Source organism: Anolis carolinensis, chromosome 1 (genome assembly GCF_035594765.1).
Source record: "Anolis carolinensis isolate JA03-04 chromosome 1, rAnoCar3.1.pri, whole genome shotgun sequence".
Lineage (NCBI taxonomy): Eukaryota > Metazoa > Chordata > Lepidosauria > Squamata > Dactyloidae > Anolis > Anolis carolinensis.
The window spans coordinates 268608588-268630994 of record NC_085841.1 but is presented as its reverse complement, the minus strand read 5'-3'; the positions used below and the strand labels follow the sequence as shown (position 1 = coordinate 268630994).

The 22407-nt window shown below is 40.5% G+C and overlaps 3 protein-coding genes across 4 annotated transcripts in view; 2 read left to right on the top strand and 1 right to left on the bottom strand.

The window, feature by feature from the left end:
* The first annotated feature begins 928 nt into the window (after positions 1-928).
* LOC134294759 (uncharacterized protein F54H12.2-like) lies at positions 929-2239 on the top strand. Its single transcript, XM_062966435.1, has one exon. The coding sequence runs from the start codon at positions 929-931 to the stop codon at positions 2237-2239; it is 1311 nt and encodes a 436-aa protein (XP_062822505.1).
* A 2247-nt stretch (positions 2240-4486) lies between these two features.
* Positions 4487-15414, bottom strand: LOC103279368 (uncharacterized). Its single transcript, XM_062967648.1, has 7 exons — positions 13935-15414; positions 13719-13823; positions 11749-13621; positions 9543-9708; positions 9367-9447; positions 9151-9210; positions 4487-9053 (listed from the first exon to the last, which is right to left on the bottom strand). The coding sequence occupies exons 4-7, from the start codon at positions 9682-9684 to the stop codon at positions 4657-4659; spliced, it is 4680 nt and encodes a 1559-aa protein (XP_062823718.1). The 5' UTR covers positions 9685-9708; positions 11749-13621; positions 13719-13823; positions 13935-15414; the 3' UTR covers positions 4487-4656.
* Positions 15415-15525: 111 nt separating this feature from the next.
* Positions 15526-22407, top strand: part of LOC100559769 (tumor necrosis factor receptor superfamily member 23) — a 29186-nt gene continuing 22304 nt past the window's right edge. Inside the window, exon 1 of one of the 2 annotated variants that reach the window (XM_062967650.1) lies at positions 15526-15769. In XM_062967650.1, coding sequence (XP_062823720.1) covers positions 15722-15769 — 48 coding nt within the window. In that variant the 5' untranslated portion in view covers positions 15526-15721. The remainder of the gene's footprint in view (positions 15770-22407) is intronic. The other variant, XM_062967649.1, reaches the window with a different exon arrangement.

Below are 22407 nucleotides of genomic sequence, written 5' to 3'. Positions count from 1 at the left end.
CACGCAAGAGACCGCCCGATGCGATTCTTAAGTATGACCCCGCAACCAGAAAGGTCCTAATTAAACCCGAGAATCAGTGTACAATCGAAGCTGACGTGGAATTACAGCGTATATTAGGACTGTCTCCCAACATTCCTCTCAGAGCGTCAGCTTTCTCAGCAGACATCACAGGAGGTTTCAACACATTATATGTTTACACTAATATAGTGGAGCACCAGCTCGTTGGTGATTTCTACGTGCCTCTGCTGCGCTGCGTACCTGTGAAGGGAAAGAATAACGAGTGTGTCAACATTTGTTACGATAAACCTCACTACATTCCGGTGAGCAAACACCACATCGACACTCTCACTGTTGAGATAAAGTCAGACCAGAACAAAAAGATACCATTTCGCTTTGGAAAGGTGATTGTGAAGCTACACTTCCGTCCCAGGAGGACATTGGATCTTTAAAAAAGAAAATGGTCATCCTGAAATCCTATGGGGATCCCGGTCTTTATAAAAACTATTACAGAGCACAAGCTGGAAATGGACTTCCGGGTTATCATGGTATCCCCCAAATGTACGGCTCAGGACTGGGTGGGATTTTCAGGAGCCTTTTCCGAAAAGCTGTACCGCTTTTGAGAAGAGGCCTGGACATCATTAAACCCCACGCAAAAACAGCTGCGCGTAATATAGCCAAAGACATGGTCGGTCATTTTACACAGGCAGTTCTAAACAGAACAAGCCATGAAAACCCACAAGAGGGATCAGGGCTGATGTATATTAGAAGGAGAAGAGGCTTAAAAAGAAAAGCATCACAAGTGAGGTTGAAAGGCCCGCCCCGCCCTGTTAAAAGGAAAGCGCAGCATAGAAAGAAACCACAGAAGCGTCGTGGAGCGAGAAAGAGGCAGAGGATACAGTCTATGAGCGATATATTCTAAAACAGCATCATGGCTTTTATTCACGGATGTTCTGAAGAGTGCACTAAATCTGAACTAGATTTGTTTCACATTGGGCCTACACAAACTAGTATCGAGAGAAGCCTTTATATCGAAGTACCCCCACTAACGGCTCTTACAGAAGCCGCACCCTTGGATTTTTTTATTGCTGGAAATGGTGAAGACTACATGGATCTCAACAACACACTTCTATATTTGACGTGTAAAGTGGTGAATGAAGACGGAACAAACCTCCCCAACGATGCTGCGGTAGGCCTCGTGAATTACCCGATAGCCTCCATTTTCAGTCAGTTAGATGTGACTTTAGGGGACCGTCTCATCAGTCAAAGTAACAACTGCTATCCTTACAGAGCATACATTGAATCCGTGCTGAACTATTGCGAAGACACACTAGCCACGCAATTTACAGCGGGGCTTTTTTATAAAGATGATGCTGGGGAGCATGAGTCTACCGAGTTGGATGGAGAAAATGATGGTTTTATCAAAAGAGCAACCCTGGGAGCCGGTAGTAGAAAAATAGACTTGATGGGACATCTCCATGCTGACCTGTTTTTTCAAGAAAAACTGCTGCTGAACGGTGTCGATGTGAAAATTAAACTTACCCGCAATAAAAATGCCTTCTGCTTAATGAGCAATGATGCAAACAAGCGTTACAAATTACATATTTTATCAGCCTCCCTCTTTGTCAAAAAAGTGAAATTGACACCCGGTGTCCGCCTTGGACATGCTGAAGCCCTCTTGACATCTAATGCCAAATACCCGGTGGACCGTGTAAGCATGAAAGTATTCAGCATACCGGTAGGGAGCCGTGTCTCCAATCAAGAGAACCTGTTTTTGGGTCAACTTCCTAAACAGGTGGTGATAGGGTTGGTCGATAACGATTCTTTCAGTGGTGCATACAATAAAAACCCTTTCAACTTTAAGCATTATGACATCAATTTTGCAGCTCTCTACTTGGATGGAGAACAGTATCCCATGAAACCATTTCAGCCCAATTTTGAAGAGGATAATTGTGTGAGAGAATATATGAGTTTGGTTCAGACTGCTGGCAAACACATGAAAGACAGCGCACTTCTAATTAACCGTGAGGAGTATGCAAAAGGCTACACGCTCTTTGCGTTTGACTTGACTCCAGATCAAGAATGTGCCGACCACTACTCCCTGATTAAAACTGGAAACCTGAGGGCAGAGCTGCGTTTCGCCAAGCCTCTACCAACAACCGTCAATATGCTGGTTTACGGTGTTTTTGACAACGTGATAGAAATAAATCACAGGAGAAATGTCTTGTTTGATTATATGTGAGATGGATAGCCTTCAGTTAACTCATCTACTAAGCTCAAATCCCTATACTCAAAAGAGTTTCTATGGGGTGTTACCATGTGACATGCTTCCGAGAAAGCATCTGCAGCAAAGGCCGCTCGCGTTGATTATCAACACTCATCCCCATAACCTCCCTGGGGAACACTGGTTAGCTGTTTACCTGCCGAATGAAAGAACTGCAGAATTTTTTGACTCATATGGACACCCTCCTGACTATGCCTTGTTTCCCAAAACCATCGTGAACTTTTTAAAAAGAAACGCCGACAAAACTGTGTATCAATGCAGGCCTGTACAGGCCTCAGACTCTGTTGTTTGCGGACATCACTGCATATTTTTCCTTCATCAACGCTGCAAGGGACTGGACTTTAAAAATATTCACGCATTATATTCCGACGATTTGGATAAAAATGACAAAATGGTTCTTCAATTTGTAAAGAAAATGAACACAAGACCACGTGCCTCGGATATGTTCCAAACGATACAACAATGTATGTCCTGTAGTGCATTTCATAATCGTGTTTAATAAAAAGCTCCTCCTAGAGCTGCTTTTGGAATATGATACGTGTCTGTCGTTTTTAAAAGAACATTCACAAACAACAAAATAGGTTTTAAGAATATAAGTATTTTATTCATTGAAAATAAAATGTATTATAAGCTGAGCCATGCAGGGGTGCTGGCCTGGCGTTGCTTTTTAGAAGATCTGCGTGACAGAGACGGAGTTTGAGTTGGGGGTGAACCCTTAGGGTTCTTTAGATAGTCCAGAAGTTCTCTATTGGACGTATTACCAACCACAGATGTCGGGGTGTTTATTTCGGCCAAGGCCCTCATAAAGGCATCCCACCCTTTAGGGAGACGTGTGACAGGTAAGGCGTGAGTTTGGATCGCAGCTTTGACCAGGTCCAAGATGTTAGATCCGGGAATCACCGCTCCTTTATACACAAAGGATCCTTTATCATCCCATGTAGAAATATTCTTGTTTTGGCTTATTTTGCTGAGCATCAATCTCGCATGATTCTTGTATCTAGCAGGCAGGCCGTCCACCACTTCACGAAACACGGTGTCAGAAGGGGGCTGTGGTGTTTCTTCAGCAGGTGGTTCAGATAGAAACAGATTTAAACTTTGCTTCTCAGCATCCCTCTGTTTTACATGAGTTAAATATTTTTGAAGTAAGGTATCGTAGAGTCGTGCTTTTTCATGTTCGGATAAATCAGACCTTCGTAGAATCTCTTGCATTTCTCTATCTAGGGATGAGATGGCTGTAGTTCGGATGTTTTCATCCTTGGGAGGTGCGCCTCTTAATTGATCCAGTTGACGGCTGGGAACCAGATACATTTTTTCAGCATATTCCATCACTGTTTGGTTAGAAAACTGGTTAACAGAGGAACGGCAAAACTTAGCAGAGGTCCCAAAAACCCTCCAGACTGTTTCACAAGGCACTTCTTTTTTCGAAGAGACACTTTGCTGTTTCCCAGAATTCTAATAAGGCGGCGCCTTTTTCTCAACGCCCGTAGCTGGTGCGGGGCCAAGGGGATGTTTCCCTTTAAAGTATTGAGTGCTATTTCTGAGATAGTAGCAATTAAATCATTGGAGCCCGTGCACAAAATGGCTTTTCTCTGGCGTGGAGGTACCTTAATAAGTAGTTTTAAAAGTTCCAGGTTTCTCTTTACACGATTGGACATATTATCCAGGAGGAGCAGGCAGCCGCAGGTCCTACGCCGTTTTAAAACAGTTGCCTTTTGTAACTCCGGGATTTTTTCTTCATCAAATATACCACAGGCCAATCTGGTGGGAAGATTCCAGTTCTTAATCTGTATGTTTCGGGTGTAGTACCATTCAAATCTATCATTAAATAACCGTGAGGTTTGCTTGTTGCGTCTGCGTAGGATTCCATGAAAAAACTCACATTTCCTGGATACATCTGTCGTGCCAAAGTAGCAATTTGTAGTTTATCCCGGGGGTTTTTAAACAGTACCATATATTTTGCATTAAGACTGATGGTTCTGTTGCTTTTTCCTTTGCAAAAAATATTTTGTGTGATGAGGAAAACACTTATATTCCGGTGATGGACATACTGGGTGAAACACATCTCCAAACCACGGTTATCGCAAGCAGGCTGCATCAAATCATCGATTACTATAAAATTGACTTTATTGGGTGGTAACAATTCATCATCATCAAATTTTTCAGGTAAACCCTGCACAAACTGGATAAAGGGGTATTTACATTGGAGTTCATTGTACAGGGGTTGCCAGCAACTGTAAAACCACACAATATTTTGAGGTAGTACAGAGAACACATGATCGGCATTATCCAGCATATTTTTTATAAAAAAGGTTTTACCACAGCCGCTCGGACCTGCTAGAATAGCAGAGAAGGGATGCTGCCATCGGGTCTGCAAATCAGTATCCATAAGGGAGCGTTGTAAATCCGTCTTTAATTACTCTTTTATCAAAAACAACCTTCTGTGTTTTTTTGAGGGTTTTCGTATGAAGCGTCCACTGACGCTTATTTCGAACAATACCCGGCTGATGTATCACAATTTCACGAGGCTGGCAGCCTTTCTTGTCCGAGACGTAAGCGAATGCCAAGTCTTTTAGACTGCTGAAATTAATTTTCTCACAGTTAGCACTATTCAGGGTGATTCCCTTAACTTTCAAACAAGCTGTGCCATCAGTCAATTTATATCCATAGGATTTTGGACCTACACTGACAAATTCTGTGATAGACCGGCCTGATGAAATTTCGTCAGTAAGATCCCCTAAATAATCTCCTAGAGGCGGTTCCCATTCCCCTTCCCGACTCACAAAAATGACACTGTCCGTGTCGTGATACAAAACACGTCTACCTAATTTATCTAGCAACTTGTAGAGTTCAAGTCTAGCATAAGCAGTGGTAAAACATGCTATGAATTCATTTTTACGCCCAGCGGTTGTCACACGGTCCTCTGAATATTTCCATGAGAGACAGACAGCCTCATCATCCAGACATTCAGACATGGACACCTTATAAGCATCAGAAAATAGAATCTGAAAGAAATCCTCAGGATCTCTCAGTACTTGTGTGACAGGTAAATTTGTTCTCTGTCCAAACTTGCCCCACAATGAGTTTAAAAACAGTTTGGCAATTTGACGTTTTGCAGGATTCACTGCAATCTTGTTTCTGCGTAAACGCACCCCCTCCCGTGCATGATAATCCCTTATATATTTAGATTTATCTTGTTTACTCACACACCACTGTGGGTAACCTGAAGCCTCCTGCTTTTGACGAAGATGCATCTTTATATACCCTGAAAACAGATCTGCAGAACGATGCTCAAAATGCCACACCTCATAAATTTCAACAACTTTGTAGCCCTTCTCTATAGCTACATTCAACTCGATTGTACACCATGTTCCAATTAACGCTCTTTCCTCATCTGTGTGGTCACAAGGGTCCAGATGTCGTGCTTCTGCACAGGTTGAGCACAGTACGAACATGAGTTTTCCAGAGATTCTGGAAGGCAAAACTGGAAAATAGAGATTTCTAGGGGGAAAAACCTTGGCCTTAACTAGTCCAAAATAATTTGAAAGGGGCTTGAAATCCTTGTAAATGATTTCAGGATGCCCCAAGGGGTACTCTTTTGTTTTGTTTACATAGGGGTACAGACTAGTAAAGTCATAATATTTCACAGATTCCCCATCTTTAGGTTTATAATAGAGGCATATTGCATTTGTACGACCCCCAAAAAGCGCATCGCGAGGTTTTAGGGGTTCAGGAAAACTGGCTTTTGCAAGATAAGCCTGGACTTCCAAATCTGTTTTTACCATATTTCTCCACTCGTGCTCCCAAATGGAACGCACTTCAAACCCTAGGCTTTGGAGCTCCGCGGTCCTTTTCTGTGTCGCGTTAAAAAGAAACTCGTAAGATTTCCCCACCACGGGGTTGTCCTCCTCTGGAGAATAACAAATCAAACAACCATGAAAAAAACAACCGAAATACTCATAGGCAACTTTCTTATCATCCACAACTGCAAAACCATCCAGAAAATAATTTCCAACTTTAACCTCCCCACCATTCAATGCGTGACGTATTTCAACTTTTTCCTTATGACTGACAAAAGAGAGCCACTGTATAGAGGCGGATGAGAATCGCTTGTACTGATTATGGTAATCATTACAACTTGGAATCGCTATAGTATTTACCCTAAGAAATTTGAACCTATACATGGCGAGAGCCACACCTGCAATGGTAGGGTATTGAAAAGGATCAATAGCGACCCTGTACCTCTTGACTTTGTCTTTTTTCTTGCCTACCATGACTTCTCTTATACCCATTGTGAGCTGCACTATTTCATGTCTGTACTTGGTACAGGCCTGCTCCAAAATCTCAACATCCTTCTGACAATAGAATGCAAGCTCTTTCTGCATATCAAAGGTTTTTGACTGGTTCTCTGCATACCAGGCTGTAAAGGCTGCCTTTTCAGCAGGCATCATGTATTCTACGCCATAGCATTCGGGCTGTGGCATTGGCCCTACATAATCCCAATTCTCAGGCTTGTTAAAATAATGTGGAAAATACCCCTTGGCATCCTCAAATCCCAAAGCCTTTGGTAATTTAGAGAGTGCCATGGGTAGGTGACTGAGTGAGTCAATGAATTTTATGGAGAGTCCTACCACAGTAACACAGATCAACTTCCCACCCTGTGCTATAATTTCAACATCCAGTTTTTCTTTCACCAACTGTCGGAGTATAAAATAACAGTCATATCCCTTTGAATTGTGAGCTATGAATGTTGCATCTTTAAAGGCTCCATCTTTTGTAAACGTTTTAATAAATTGTTCAATACAGTTTTCGCCCTTAAATTCCCAGGTTTTGCCTGCAAACTTCCATGGCTCCCTTTCCCCTTCCACCTCAATTTCACCATCACTGTCTTCAGACCCACTATTCTCCTCCACAAAATCTGGTTTAAAACACTCCACAGTCTCCCCAGAATAAGCTTTTACAAAGCAAAAATTCGGCACGTGAGCCCCCGTACTCTGGTGACATTCAAAATCGTAAAATAAATATTTCACAGAAAGCTTTGGCTGTTTAAGCGGTTGCATGTAACACAAATGACCCTCATCTTCAACAATGTAACCCCAGCAGACCGTACACTGTCTCCCTTTACACTTTTCATCATCGTGATCCAGCTCCTGATAATATCGACACTTTGTACAATACATTCTCGCTAGACATTTGACTTTCTTCTCTAAACCCAGCTGTTGGTGTAATTTTAAGCAAGCCTCAGACCTACAATGAAACTTACATCGGGGGCATCGAACCTGTTTCCCTATCACATTATCACACCCCTTTCTCAAACACATTCTGCAATAAAATAGACATGAATGATGGTCATGATTATAGAGTTTGCGACAAAATTGACAGTAGTTTCGGATGCCAAATAGCGCTTTTACATTCAGAACCCCATAGAAATGCTCATCATGTAAGAGTAGAGTATAGGCTTGAGGATAAATGGGGCCCTGTGTTTTAAACAGAGCCCACTCTGACTTTTTTGAGTAATAAGCAACATCGATATTGACTCTTAAATGTTGTTCAACAGTAGAAATATCATTAAGGGTTACCTTTTTTTGATCAGACCATCCGAGTTCCATATGCAGTTTTTGAGCAGCTGTCAACATTTCTGAATCTGTGGGTTTATGTAAACTCATAACACCAAATAAAGCTCCAGCAAAACACATATTGCCACCTGCATAATTCAGGTCTATCAGATACTGTCTCTTCCTAGCAATTATTTCACTGGCTGGAATGGAACTCAGTTTTCGACGTGCTCCACCTTGTGGCGGTTTTGTTATAGTGACCACGAGCTCAAAATCACCATGAGCGCAGATTTCCATATTGCTCTGTAATAGACGACTCAGCTGGACTAGAAACTCCTCAGCATTAAAGAGATCCCTACTTCTTTTAAAAGAGAAGAGTGGATTTCGTAACCCTGAGGCTTCTAATCTCACCTGAACAAAATCTTCGGGATCAATTCTCTGGTTCAGATTGTCTAAGATGCCCTGGATCGCTGTGTATAATGCATTTATAACCTGTGCATATGACCTCACGGTTTCTAAATTTCTGAAACGGTATACCTCCCCGATCCGCAATGTGTTATAACTAGGAAAGGTAAATTGCCACCTGTGCACGCATTCTGCAAACACAGGGGGTGACCCATCATCCTCCTCACCAGAGGTGTCTTCCTGTTGAGGTCGGTACTCAACCTCGTTAGATGGGGATTCTACCTGTTGAGGTTCAGGAGAATGTCCATCCCTCTGGGTGTCTGTACTGGAAGAAGAAGCCGGGTCTGACCTCATTGAGTCTCTATTGCTTTTATGTTTTTGTTTACTTCTGGACCTGGCAAGAGTTTTTCTCGCCTTTGTTATCAATCTACGTCTCCTTTTCCAGTACAGTTCTCTAGGTGTGAGCTTCTTTTGCTTTCTTCTACCCCGCTTGTGCAACCCTCTACCTATCTGATAGTGAGTTGAGTTTGTAAGAGGGTTATAATTTTTACATGCTTTAATTGCTTTGAGAAGTTTTGGAATTTCATGACCGACGATTTGATCCAATCTCATTTTTAAAGCAATAGACTGTTTATAATTGTCGTCCGCTTCATCGTTCAATCTACGAATTTCAGCAAAGCATTCCCCCGCAGTGCTCATAATTTCACAGTCATGATCATCTTCCGAATTCAGCACAATGTCATTGTTGCCTTTCTTCTTCTTTTGAGGTCTAGCTGATTCCTGAGTTTCTGGCCTGGCTCGCTTCAAGCGGGTTCCTAAAAGATATAATAAATATAATAAAATACCTAAACACAATCACGTGTGGCTATTTCTCATATTTACAGAGAGATGTTCTGTGGGGCATACAATTACCTCGAGTTTTTGAAGTTGATAGATTGGTAGTCTTTGGAGTGGGCATGTTGGTCTCCTTATCTGGAAATGCAAATACATACACCTGAGTAGCTGTTTCTCATATTTACAGAGTGATGTTCTGTTGATTTCTGTAAGTTTGTTATTTTGTGTGATTGCGACTTTGTTAATTTTTGTTGTAGTATTTATGTTCTGTGTTTTACTACCATTCATCATTACCTGCATGCTTGGAAGTTGGTGGAATAGCCTTTGGTTTCTCCACAGTCTTGAAATCAGCATCCTCATGACGAAGTGCTTGTTCTGTGGAAAACAGACAATCATTTCAGAAAAGACACACACACACTGGGTGGGCGTTCATTTTATTATTAAATAACCTTTGGAGTATAAGGACAAACCCATCATTTGAGCATCATCCACTTCCAGCTGAGAAATTTGCACATCCTCATAAGTAATTTCATCTGGTAACGGCATATTTTCTATGATGGCTGGGTACTGGATATGAACGTTAGGATAGAAATGTTGGTTGATGTTGCTCATTTCTGATGGTTTGAGTTGTTGAATCTAAGAAGGTGGAGAGGGTTAAGAGGCAAGCATTAAACAGGTTGTGCAATCATTGCTGAGACACATTTCCATACAAGACCCAAACCGCGCCAGACACCATGGATTGGACCCACCCTGACAGATTACCAGAAATTGAAAAACAAACGTTCAGGATTATTCAATCTTACCTGAATTTGGCAGCTGGAAAAGCCCCCAAAACATCATTAGATACTGAGATATGTATCTCTTTACAAAAAATGAATGAGTTGGATGCCAGGATCTTTCCTATAATATCACCTCTGCAATTGGACACTCCCACACAGAGCTGTGAAATCCTTCAACATGTGATGCAGCAAACATTTTCCGATGGCAAGATTAACTGGGGCAGAATTTTTTCTATAATATTATTTGGATGCATTTTAGTCAGAAAAATGCCCTACACAGAAGTTCATGTCGATAATGTAGCTGAATGCATCGCAGCATTCTTGCTAGATCATGAATCTAAATGGCTTTGCCGTCATGGAGGCTTGGTAAGTAAAATAAACTCTTAAAACTTTATAATATTCAATTTAATATACATTATTGTGTATACATATAATATTGATAATAATATTATATATAATATACAGTATTGTATGTACATATAATTTATTGTATGTACATATAATATTGGTAATAATATTATGATGTGGTACAATATAATACTAATATTAATATTACAATATAATACCGGTAATATTATACACATACACACACACACACATATATAAATAATATTACCGTATAGTGTCATAGTACAATATGGTAATATATGATGTTAATATTGTACTATGGTAATAATATAATATATTGTATGTACGTATAATTTGTGAGCCAAATTGCCCCCCCCCCCACTTTTCTGGTAAGAAGGCCAATATATAAATATAGTAATTAGATTAATTAATTAAAACTAGCATAACAGAATCTTATTTCTCATTTTTTCTAGGAACATGGGGTGAAATACATGAATGCTCTAATGGATGGTAAAACAAAATTGTCGATTGTTGAATTTATGTTATATGTTTATAATCTAAAGTGGTTGATATTCCCTGTATAAATAAATAAAATAAAAATCTACATCCTTTTTGTTATTATTTATATAAAGCAAACAAACAAAATAATGTACCCTATTTTCTGTTGTAAAAATAAGCCGTAGCTTCCAATGAAACAGATTAAATTATAGGGTTGTTGTATGTCTTTCGGGCTGAATGGCCATGTTCCAAAAGTATTCTCTCCTGACGTTTCGCCCACATAATAATAATAATAATAATAATAATACTTTATTTATACCCCGCCACCATCTCCCCAATGGGGACATCTATGGCAGGCATCCTCAGAGGTTAAATTATATATAAAAATCTATTAAATGACAATTGGGTGTCTGACCTCAAATGAAGCCAGCCTAGAGGTATAGGATTGTGTATTAGGTTAGAGTACCAGGCACAAGTAATTCATTAGCCCTGATTTTCATAAGTACCCATTTGCCTAGGATGGTTTGAATGTGTATTACCTATTTCCAGAGGAGCATTCTTTTGTTACAGTAATTAGGTCAATACAGTAGATAAGCATATACAGATAATCTGCAGGGGCCTTTCATGTTCCTTGACTTTTTTTGAATGGGCCTTTCTCCCACCTAACCAAACAAGACACGGCTATGGAAATATATATAGCTATGGAAATTAGCTATATATATTTTATATGTAAAATATATAAAACTCTATTAATAACAATTTAATAATAACAATTTAATAACAAATAAATAACATTTTAATTTAATGTTAAGTGAAATAGGTACAGTTTTACCACCAAGGGTCACCCATCATAGCCTTTTAAAGGACAGGATTCAGCCATAGAGACTTTTTAAAAAAAACATCCCATAAGAGGTTGACCCACATGTTAAATTATTTTAAAATCTTAAACTATATATATATATATATATATATATATAGAGAGAGAGAGAGAGAGAGAGAGAGAGAGAGAGAGAGAGAGAGAGAGGAGGTTGGGAGAAAGGTTTGGACTTACCAATTCAGCCAGAAATGTTGCATGGGCCAGAGGATTGAACCCAGGATGTCCCAGGGTTTTTAAAGCGTAAGGGGGTCCTCTTTTCTGGTTGGGGCCGCCTTTCCATCCGCTTTTAAACTGAGAATTCCCATTGGCTGATGAGACAAACACCCTCCTTTTGAGGTGTGGTCATATTTGCAGTTAGGCATACATGTTGTACAGAAACATTTATATAAATCTCTATTAAATAAATGGGTATCATACTTTTTTTTATTTTGAGGGAAGGGGTTGGGGAAAGGTATATTGAAGAAAATTAGCAATATACGCCTTAAAGAGTAGTTGAAATGTATTTCCAAAAGGGAAACCCTCAAATAAAAGCACATTGTGCATTATGTTTTTTTTAAAATCCATTTTTATTTTACCCCATTTTAAAATAATCTGCTAAATGGGGCATGATGGGCTATAAGGACTTGTATTTTCTAAAGGACTGTAACACTCTCCCTTCCCTATAGACATTGGGTTGTTCTGTTGGACCCTTATTTTATTATTTATTTTATTTTTGGTTGTAAAAATAAACCATGTTTCCAATGATGCATTTTAATATATATATATTAATACATGGTTAAAGAAAGGGGCCCACACTTCGCCTTGTGTATTCAGTTAAAGATCCAGGCACAGAGATGCTTATTATCTCTGTTTTTCAGAAGTCTTAAGCATCCGGCCCCACGCCACTGAAAATATGCATATCCTGATTGTCAGAAGGATCAATAAACAGGCACATATTTTCACTTTTCTATTTAGTTAGATATATATATATCATTAGAAATCTTATGAGTGTTCATTAAATGTACTTCTAAAGGTAAGCCCCTCAAATAAAAAACACAATGAGCATTATGTTGTTTTTAAATCCATTTTATTTTACCCATTTTAAAATAATCTTCTGGTAAATGGGTCATGTTGGGTTATAAGGTCGTATTTCTAAAGGAATGTAACACTTAAAGATCCAGGCACAGAGATGGTTATTATCTCTGTTTTTCAGAAGTCATCAGCATCTGTCCATGGCATGACCACTGAAATATGCATTTCCTGTTTTGTCAGAAGGATCAATAAACAGGCACGCATTTTCACTTTTCTATTTAGTTAGATATATATATATATACATTAGAAAACTTATGAGTGTTCATTAAATGTACTTCTAAAGGGAAGCCCTCAAATAAAAAACACATTGAGCATTATGTTGTTTTTAAATCCATTTTATTTTATCCCATTATTGAAAGTACCATATATTTTATTTCAATGTAACACACTTTTTTGAATTTTTAAAAACAGTCATCAATAGCTGCAAGTTTTACTCTTTCTTAAAATTAGTTATAATAGGCCAAAATTTGACATAATGTTTGTATGGACGGTTTTTTAGCACAGTTTTGACTTGCTGCAGAATCTCCTGGTTGCAACTCTTCAATCCAGCATTTAGAACTTTAATAGCCTTATCAGTTTGGCCAATATATGTTACCAAATTCATAATGTAGTCCAATATTTCAGAGGTCATATACAGAGAGTTTTGACAGTAACCTATCAAAAGTAAAATATGAAGGGTATTTATGAAGCATAAATTTCCACAAATATCCTTCAATTTTTTGCTTAGGAATTTGTTGTTCCATAACACACATTCATGACTCATCTGATTCCCTGCAAAAATCTGACAACCCGGACACGCCTCAAATAATATTTCGTTTAAACAGTGATCTAATATCCCGTAAACGGTTGCTTTGGCGGTCTCCAACATGACCGTCTTCTGCTCTACATTCCCTGTTTCAGTCTTGACATCCAATCCAAGAATGCTTGACATAATCACATGGCCTGGGCGTTGAATAGCACTCATTTCAGGGGTCTCCTATAAATAACAAATTAATCAGATTTTAAAACACGCACATTCAGTGACTACCACCCCACCCATACATAAAACACATCCCTTCAAAACTCATACTTACTTGTAGCTGGCTTGATGCTACGCAGCATAGCTTCCAAATAGCAGCGATAGATGGTGACTTCACTTCTTCTTCTTTAGCTGCCCCTGATGAATTTTCTGTAACCCCCTAAAATGATTTAAAAGATAAGTGTAAGTGCTTTCAGTTCACAATTTTGCTCCTTGAAATAGACCCTTTCAACCCTAAGAGGGATCAGAATAATAGTTTTATGTTTTTTACCTGCTCAGAGGATGGTATTGCTGGTTCTGATGAAAGTGTTTCCAAAAGCCTGTTAGCTGATTCGGAAACCACCCGGTCTTCCTCACATTTTCTTTTAGCTAAATCACAGTCATCATCCTCATCAGAACTTGAACTTATGAAGCGTTTCCTGCTTTGGGATTCATCAACTGTTGAATCAGGTAGCTCTGAGGAAGAAACACTGGCATCTGATAATTCCATATTTTCCATTCCTCTGAAAGCAGTCAAGGGATGCACTAAAACTCACATGGAGTATTTATTCCTAAAAGCTCCGCCCTAATGGGCCCTCCCAGTATCACATGATGACCTTATGGGCCTAAATCCATTGGCTGTTGGACACAGAGCACAGAGCTCACCACTAAGACCTAGCACACGGTCCTGGCTGCCCCATTTCCTCAAGCAGAGGGGTCAGTCTAGGCAAGGGGCCTTTCAGCCCATACGCATCACCATGAATGCCTCATTGAAACATGTCTGTGCTTGCCCCACCACGTGGTAAGCTCCTGCAGTAGGAGTAGGGAACATGCACCATAGACATACCCATCACATGGGCGGCTTATGGTAGGGGTGGGGGGGGGTGGGCTGTGGGCTGTGGGAGGGCTTCACCTCAGGGGGAAGGGTCTCCCAGGATTGCATTTCCTGTTTTTAGGAGGAGGGAGTTCCTCTTTTAGGAGGTGGCACTTCCTGCTTCAAGGGGCAGGACTTCCTGCTTCAAGGGGGCGTGGCACCTGTCAAAAATGAGTTTGACGAGAGGTGGCCCCTATTACTACTCATACACATTTATTTCTATGAGACATTAAGATATTAAGAAATTGACCCTAATTTGGACTTTATTTTTCTAGGTTTTTGCGTTTGAAAGACATAGATTGGATGACTATGTATTTTGTGGCCAAATTTGGTGTGATTTGGTTCAGTAGTTTTGTTGTTTACTCCATGGGAAAAACACACATTACATTTTTATATATACAGTAGAGTCTCACTTACCCAACACTCGCTTATCCAAGCTTCTGGATAATCCAAGCCATTTTTGTAGTCAATGTTTACAATATATCATGATATTTTGGTGCTAAATTCGTAAATACAGTAATTACTACTGTAATGTACATTACAGTAATGTACATTACTGCACATTGAACTACTTTTTCTGCCAAATTTGTTGTCTAACATGTTTTGGTGCTTGATTTGTAAAATCATAACCTAATTTGATGTTTAATAGCCTTTTCCTTAATCATATTATCCAACATATTCGCTTATCCAACATTCTGCCGGCCCGTTTATGTTGGATAAGTGAGACTCTACTGTACTTGTATAAGTGAGTTAAGGTAAGTCCAATGCATTGTTCTTAAATGCATTACTTCAACTCCCACAATGCCTAACAGCCGGAGTTGAAGTCCAAAACACCTGGAGGGCCGAAGTTCGCCCATGCCTGGTGCAGATGAACCGGTGCGAGCCTTCCTGTAGCAATGCCTCCTCCAGGAAAGTTTATATAGCGGGCGGGTGACGTCAAGGCAGCTCCCCTGGTGGGTTGGGCTCCACGCGAGACGGCAAAGGAGTTGCTTAAACTGTTGAGTTTTTTTCCCCGACTCTCCATTGGCTCTGTCTCGGTGGAGGAAGAGGGCGGAGAACTTTTTCTCTCCTCTCAGGACGTATTCTGGAGGGGAAAGGAGGAGAAACCGGCCGATTGCTCAACTTCCCGGCTGGGCAGAAAGTAACTCCTCCTCCCCAAAGTCACAGGACCGGACACTTTGAGTGAGGAACGTGGAGAGTGAGCGATGGCGGTGGCGCTGCGGCTGGTCCTGTTGGCCGCGCTGCTGAAGAAGGTAAGCCCGCATCGGAATGCGACGCCGCCTCCGCAGCCTTTCAAGCGGCGCTCCTCCCGCGGTGTCGGTGCGCCTCTCCTCCCGCTGCCTGTCCGCCTCAAACCAGACCTTGCGCCCTCCTTCCCTGCCCCCCCCCCCTCCTTGTTTCCTGCTCCCCCCCCCCCCCCCCCCAACTCTGAGACTCAAAAGAGACTCAAAGGTAGCTTTGGCGCCGCCGGACTCAGATTTTACACTCTCGGCCTTTCTCCTCTGCAGATCAACCCGGGCGTTTCACTTTTTGGTTCCCCTGCTTGTTATTTTCTAACCGGAAGCTGCATTGTTTCTGCTTTGGGTTCACTTTCAACAAATCAATGGAGTTTGGCACCACTTTTAAATGCCATTGCTCCTCGCCAGGGAATCCTAGAATAGTTTTGGAGGATCTTTAATGTTTTTTCTTTAATCACCAGGCTCGCCAAACCCAAGATCTCATAGCACTGCGCTATGGCGGTCAAAGTGCAATCATTCTACCGTGTAGTCCAGAGTTGGGTAAACTTGGGCCCTTCCTTCCTCCAGGTGTTTTGGACTTCAGCTCCCACCATTCCTCACAGCCTCAGGCCCCTTCCTTTTCCCCCCACAGCCGCATAGGAAGGGAGCCTGAGGCTGTGAGGAATGGTGGGAGCTGAAGTCCAAAACACCTGGAGGGAGGAAGGGCCCAGGTTTGCCCAGCCTTGGTGTAGTTGCACCCGAAAGAGAAAGGAAGTTTGCTGTGAGTTTTCCGGGCTGTATGGCCATGTTCCAGAAGCATTCTCTCCTGACCTTTCGCCTGCATCTATGGCAGGCATCCTCAGAAGTTGTGAGGTCTGTTGGAAACTAGGCAAGCAGGGTTTATATATCAGTAGAAGGTCCAGAGTGGGAGAAATAACTCTTGTCTGTTGGAGGCAAGTATGAAGGGTACAACTGGCTATCTTGATTAGCACTGAATGGCCTTTAAGCATCAAAGCTTGGCTGCTTTCTGCCTGGGGGAATCCTTCTTTGGCAGATGTTAGCTAGCCCTGATTGTTTCATGTCTGGAATTCCCAAGTTTCTTTGATAAGCTGTACAGGTGATAGTTTATTATTTTTTCTGGTGACTTTCTTGGCCTTTCTGTCCTATGGATTTCTAAGGTTTCCTCTAAGGATCCCTCCTAAGGTTTCCCTGTTTTTGTTATTGTATTTTATTTTTGTTGCTACATTATTATCACTTAAACACCATTGCTCATCAATAGGGAATTCTAGAATAGTTTGGGAGGATCTTTAATGTTTTTTTTTTGTGGAGGAATGTTTACCAGATTTGCCAAACTCAGGATCCCATAGCATTGTGCCATAGCAAAGTGCATTCATTCTACAGTGTGTAGCTGCACCCAAAAGAGAAAGGAAGTAGCTTTGATAATACAGGTGATAATTTAAATGATTTTTTCTGGTGACTTTTCGGCTTTTCCTTCCTATGGGTGAGCCTAAGGCAGGCATGGGCAAATTTGGGCCCTCCAGGTGGTTTGTACTTCAACTCTTGCAATTCCTAACAGCTTCAGGCCTTTTTCTTTCATTTCTTGGGTGTGACTGCACAAGGAAGGGGCCTGAGGCTGTTAGGAATTGTGGGAGTTGAAGTCCAAAATATCTGGAGGGCCCAGGTTTGCCTGTGCCTGGCCTAAGGTTTCATTGATTTTGTTATCTCCTAACCAGGAAAAGAAGTATGAGGTAGGCACTGTATTTTTTAATCAGTGCGCTTTGTCAGGGCAAGGGTAAGAAAACTTTAGGGGAAGGCGAAAGCAAACTCTGAACAAATCTGAGCAAGTAAGCCCAGAAGAGATTCGCCATAACTTGGAAACAAGAAAGGCAGCAAGATCAAGGTAGCAGGAGGACTACAGCTCCCATCATGCCTTGCCATTGCCCAGACTGGCAAAGTGAGATGGGAGCCACACCTGGAGGCCCAAGTTCTCTGCTTCTGACACACCCAGTGCTAAAGTAACAGCGTTGAACAGTTTTGGAGGGTTTTCAAGGCTTATTTCCTGGAGGCAAAAGTAGCATGTTTTTCACTTTGAAAGCAAAGATCTTTATCTTTTCATGATTGAGTTCAGCTGTGTGTGGAGTGAGAGGAGTATCCTACACTGCACACAGTTACAAAACGTTGATACTACAGGCAGTCCCCAAGTTACGAACAAGATAGGTTATGTCGGTTTGTTCTTAAGTTGAACGTGTAGGCAAGTTAGAACAGGTACATTTTTAAGTGTAACTCCAACCAAAAATGTATATTTTTAAGCTTTGGATAGCATAGGGTAGGATTAACACACACACACCCATGGCATTTGCTTTGCTGTCTGTGACCCTGCCCAGTTCAGAAGACTTCACCTCACTTTCTGTCCCTGTGATATTTGGATTTTGAAAAAAAATGGCTTGTTGAAACATAGATTGGTGATAAAGCTTCAGTGGAGGCCTCTTTTCCCCATGGTAACCCTTCCAGGAGTTTCCCTTCCAAGGGCTAGATTTCTCTCACTTTGTTATCTCACCCCTACTCTTAATTATGAATTGTTTGTAAATCAGTTTATAGCTCAGGGAATGTTTGTGCTCTGTTTAACTGGAATCAGTTGTTCGATGAAGCACTAGATTTCTCTATCTAAGAATTTTCAATGCTTCTGGAAACTACAGATCCCAGGATTCCACAGGAAGGAGCCTTGGCAGTCAAATGAAAGCAAAGTGTTGCCATTGTGTAGTGTGAAAAAGATATACCTACATTTCAAGGCACATTTATACCAGTGCCTTTTGACTTCATGCAAAGAAAGCAGCTTTCAGGATTTAATCAATATTAAGTAAAAGTTGGATGAAAGAGAAAAAAGTACAAAATGGAGAGGTTGAAGCAGCAAACTCAGTGCTGGTTCAAAGATGAAGTGCAGGGCCATCTATAAGATTTGAATTTGTGAAGCTCTGCCCAGTGTAAGGTTTCAGCTTACAGTCAAGGACTGCTGAAATCAAGGAAACCAATCATGGCTGCTGCCCCGACATCCAGGAAATACCCAGATGTGTCCGCAGCACAAGATACAGATTCCACATAGAAGAGACCACATGGAAAACGAAACTAAACTTTTTATATTGCCAAAGTTTGATTAATTCATTGCGAGCCATAAAAGACCGAGTGATATTTATAAAGAACGCCATCTTTTTTTTACAGCTAGGTAACATTGAAAGTTTAGGTTTTGACTGCGTTTTTCATCCATTAAACTTTTTATATTGCCAAAGTTTGATTAATTCATTGTGAGCATTGCTATAGGTGAAATATATAAATAAAAAAGCCTGGCTGGCCAGAATATAACCCTCTCTGGAACTTTTTTCTTGGGAGCACAGTTAGTGGTGATACTGCCTTCTTTCCCACACAACATCAAAACATAGCTTTTCATTAAAGACTTTAGGATCTCACAATTTTTGCCTGACTCTTCAGGTTTTTAACTGTTTAAAGTTCCACAATACACAGAATTTTGGGCTGTTTATATTATTCCTCATGGATTTAAGCTTAAACTGCTTTAACATTATTTTAAATGTATTTTTATTAAGTTTTCAAAAATGTAACTTAAATCCCACAAATAAAAAATAGAATCACAGACAATAAAATAAATAAGGAGACCCTGATGGTGCAGCAGATTAAATTGCTGAGCTGCTGAACTTGCTGACTGACAGATCGGCAGTTCAAATCCAGGGAGTGGGGGTGAGCTCATACTGTTAGCCCTAGCTTCTGCCAATGTAGCAGTTCGAAAACATGCAAATGTGAGTAGATCAATAGGTACAGCTCCAATGGGAAGGTAATGGCGTTCCATGGAGTCATACCGGCCACATGACCTTGGAACGTCTACAGACAACTCTGGCTCTACGGCTTAGAAATGGAGATGAGCGCCAACCCCCAGAATCGGACACGACTAGACTTAATTGTCAGGGGAAAACCTTTAACTAAAACCAAAACAAAAAAATCAAATACAACAAAAATTCCAGAATATTCTCTCTCCTGTCAACTAAAACTAACAAACTCTACCCCCTCTTACAAAAAAACATTTAAAATACAGTTGACTTATCTCCTTCTCTCCTCAAGAAAAGGCAAACTATTATAATATACTTCTGTTCTACTTAGTTGCATCAGCTTCTTTTAAATATAAATATTTAAAATTAATGCATAATTGCAAGTAATATTAATATAGACAATTTAACAATTTTGACTAAAATCCAGTTTCATCTCTTATTCAACTTTTGAAGTTGATTTTTAACATTGTAGCATTCCCTGAGATCTTGTCACATAAAGGCTATTGGAATATCCCATTTTTGAGATATAATATAAATACTTAAAAAAAACAAAAGAATAAATCTTCAAAGAGTAAAGAAAGAAGTCATATTTATTTACTTTTGTGATCCCAGTCTGGAAAGGTTAAGCTATAGAAAGGACTCAATTAGGAAATAAGAAAAATGCCTCACTTGATGTTTTTGTCAAGTTATTCACAAATGAGGAACAAGAAACCTTTAGAGACATCTTCATCAGGCTGGTTTTTAAGCCAGTTTTGACCAAATCAGGTCAACATAGCATCACAAAAATAAGGTGAAAAAGAAGGAGAAATTTAGACCTCTCTCCCTTTGCCCTTTCCTTGATATTGAGGAAAGGGAAGGGCTGAGGAAGACAGGTTAAAAAAGCAATTTCTGTTCAACAGTATATATATCATAAGTATGTAGTTTTTGTTTACTCTGGACCCCGTTTTAGGGTAAAATGGCAAGCTGATGCATTAGGTGTTTAGGCCAACTTCTGGCCCTCATGAAAACTATGGTTTTTAAATGGGCAACTATTGATCCTTCTTTTATACAGGGAAGCACCTGTTCCCTGATAAATCCAGCACCATTAACTATTTTCCTCAGATTTTATTAAATAGAATCTGAGTGGCATTCTGTATTTGTTTTATTCACATTTTCTTGAAACAGAATCTGTGTGTTCAGTCCTTCCTTTTAATGACTGAAGCAGGAAATCTCCTCTTAGTAAAGATAAAGCTTTTTCTTCGATATTAAGTCTAGTCATGCCCAACTCTATGGGTTGGTGCTCATCTCCATTTCTAAGCCAATTTTTCGCTTATTTTTCATTCTCCACTTTAAAGCTTATTCTTCCAATTCGGAGAGAACCTTGTGAAACTCTTCAAAACCATTTCTTTGAGTAGGGTTAAGGTAAAGGTTTTCCCCTGACATTAAGTCCAGTCTTGTCCAACTCTGGGGGTTGGTGCTAGGCTTGCTCAAATAATTCGTTTTCCCAGTTAACCGTTATTAATTCGTTATTTTCGTTTGTTTTGAAGCAATTTTGAAGCATTGGTTGTCCACACGTCTGGATATCGCGGTTTCGAATCGCGAGAGGCCGTTTTTCGTTATGTCGTCGTTTTCTTCGTTAGGAAAAAAAAGCTTTTGCAAATCACCCAAACCATTCAGGCCCTTTCCTTTTGCCCCTCAGCAAAAGGGGTGTCACGGGCTCAGCCAATGGGAGGGGGCGAGGGGGAAGGAGGCCGAGGAGGAGGAGGAAGACGGAGGGGGGAAATGGCCGCCGCCGCCTCGCCTCAGCTCAGGCCTGGTGTCTCTCTGTGAGGCGGGAAGGCGGCGGATGGAGCCGGGAATGGAGAGACCGAGAGAGACAGAGAGGGGCCCGGCGGTGAGGTTTTGACGTCTGTGCGAAGCTAGGCAAGTGGGGTTTATATATCTGTGGAAGGTCCAGGGTGGGAGAAAGAACTCTTGTCTGTGGGAGGCAAGTGTGAATGTTGCAATTGGTCACCTTGATTAGCATTGAATAGCCTTGCAGCTTCAAAGCCTGGCTGCTTCCTACCTGGGGGAATCCTTTGTTGGGAGGTATTAGCTGGCCCTGATTGTTTCCTGTCTGGAATTCCCATTTTCTGGGTGTTGTTCTTTTACTGTCCTGATTTTAGCTTTTCTGTAGCTAAAAATGCATATAAAATTGATTCTATAGGGAGGATAAATGATTGGATTTCAACTCCTACAGCTTGGCTTTCTCTGCCAATAATGGTACCCATCTTGGATATTGTAAGGGATTTATTATTATTATTATTATTATTATTATTATTATTAGACCTTGCTCCCAGGAAGGTGCCTTCGCTGTGGCTCCCAACTTATCTATCTATCTACCTTTCCACATATTCTCCACATTGTGTGTATGTGTATGTATATTATATATACATGAGCCCCGATGGCGAAGTGTATATATATATATACAGTATATATCACACACACACCAATTTAACAAAGTTTCAGCCACAAAAACAAAGTTTCTGAAGTAGAACAATGACTTTCACAGTAAAGACAACCCAATTTAACAGGAAATAAGACTTTCAAACCAGGAACAGATTTCTGCAATTATTAAAAAATGGTTTATTATAAAAGCTATGAAAATTCGCCAAAAATCAGAGGATAAGGGAAACGTTCCAAATTTTGGTGAGCTATCAGTGTTAAATGTGTTCTACCACTGTACCAAGTTTGAAGAAGATCACTCAAAAAATGAGGGTGGGAGAGTCCTGTAAAGTCCTCTCCCTCTGTGCTGTTTTTGGGAATTGCGCATGCGCATCCGCCATTAACGAATTAATTTAGAAAATAACGAATTTTCGTTAA

Excerpts from the sequence above, each read along its gene's own strand:
- LOC103279368 (XM_062967648.1), bottom strand. The coding sequence starts at position 9,684 with ATGAGCAACATCAACCAACATTTCTATCCTAACGTTCATATCCAGTAC. Across the intron at positions 9,448-9,542 it reads GGATGATGCTCAAATGATGG|AACAAGCACTTCGTCATGAG; the intron begins GTTTGTCCTTAT and ends TGTTTTCCACAG. Across the intron at positions 9,211-9,366 it reads ACCAACTTCCAAGCATGCAG|ATAAGGAGACCAACATGCCC; the intron begins GTAATGATGAAT and ends TTGCATTTCCAG.
- LOC134294759 (XM_062966435.1), top strand. The coding sequence starts at position 929 with ATGGCTTTTATTCACGGATGTTCTGAAGAGTGCACTAAATCTGAACTA.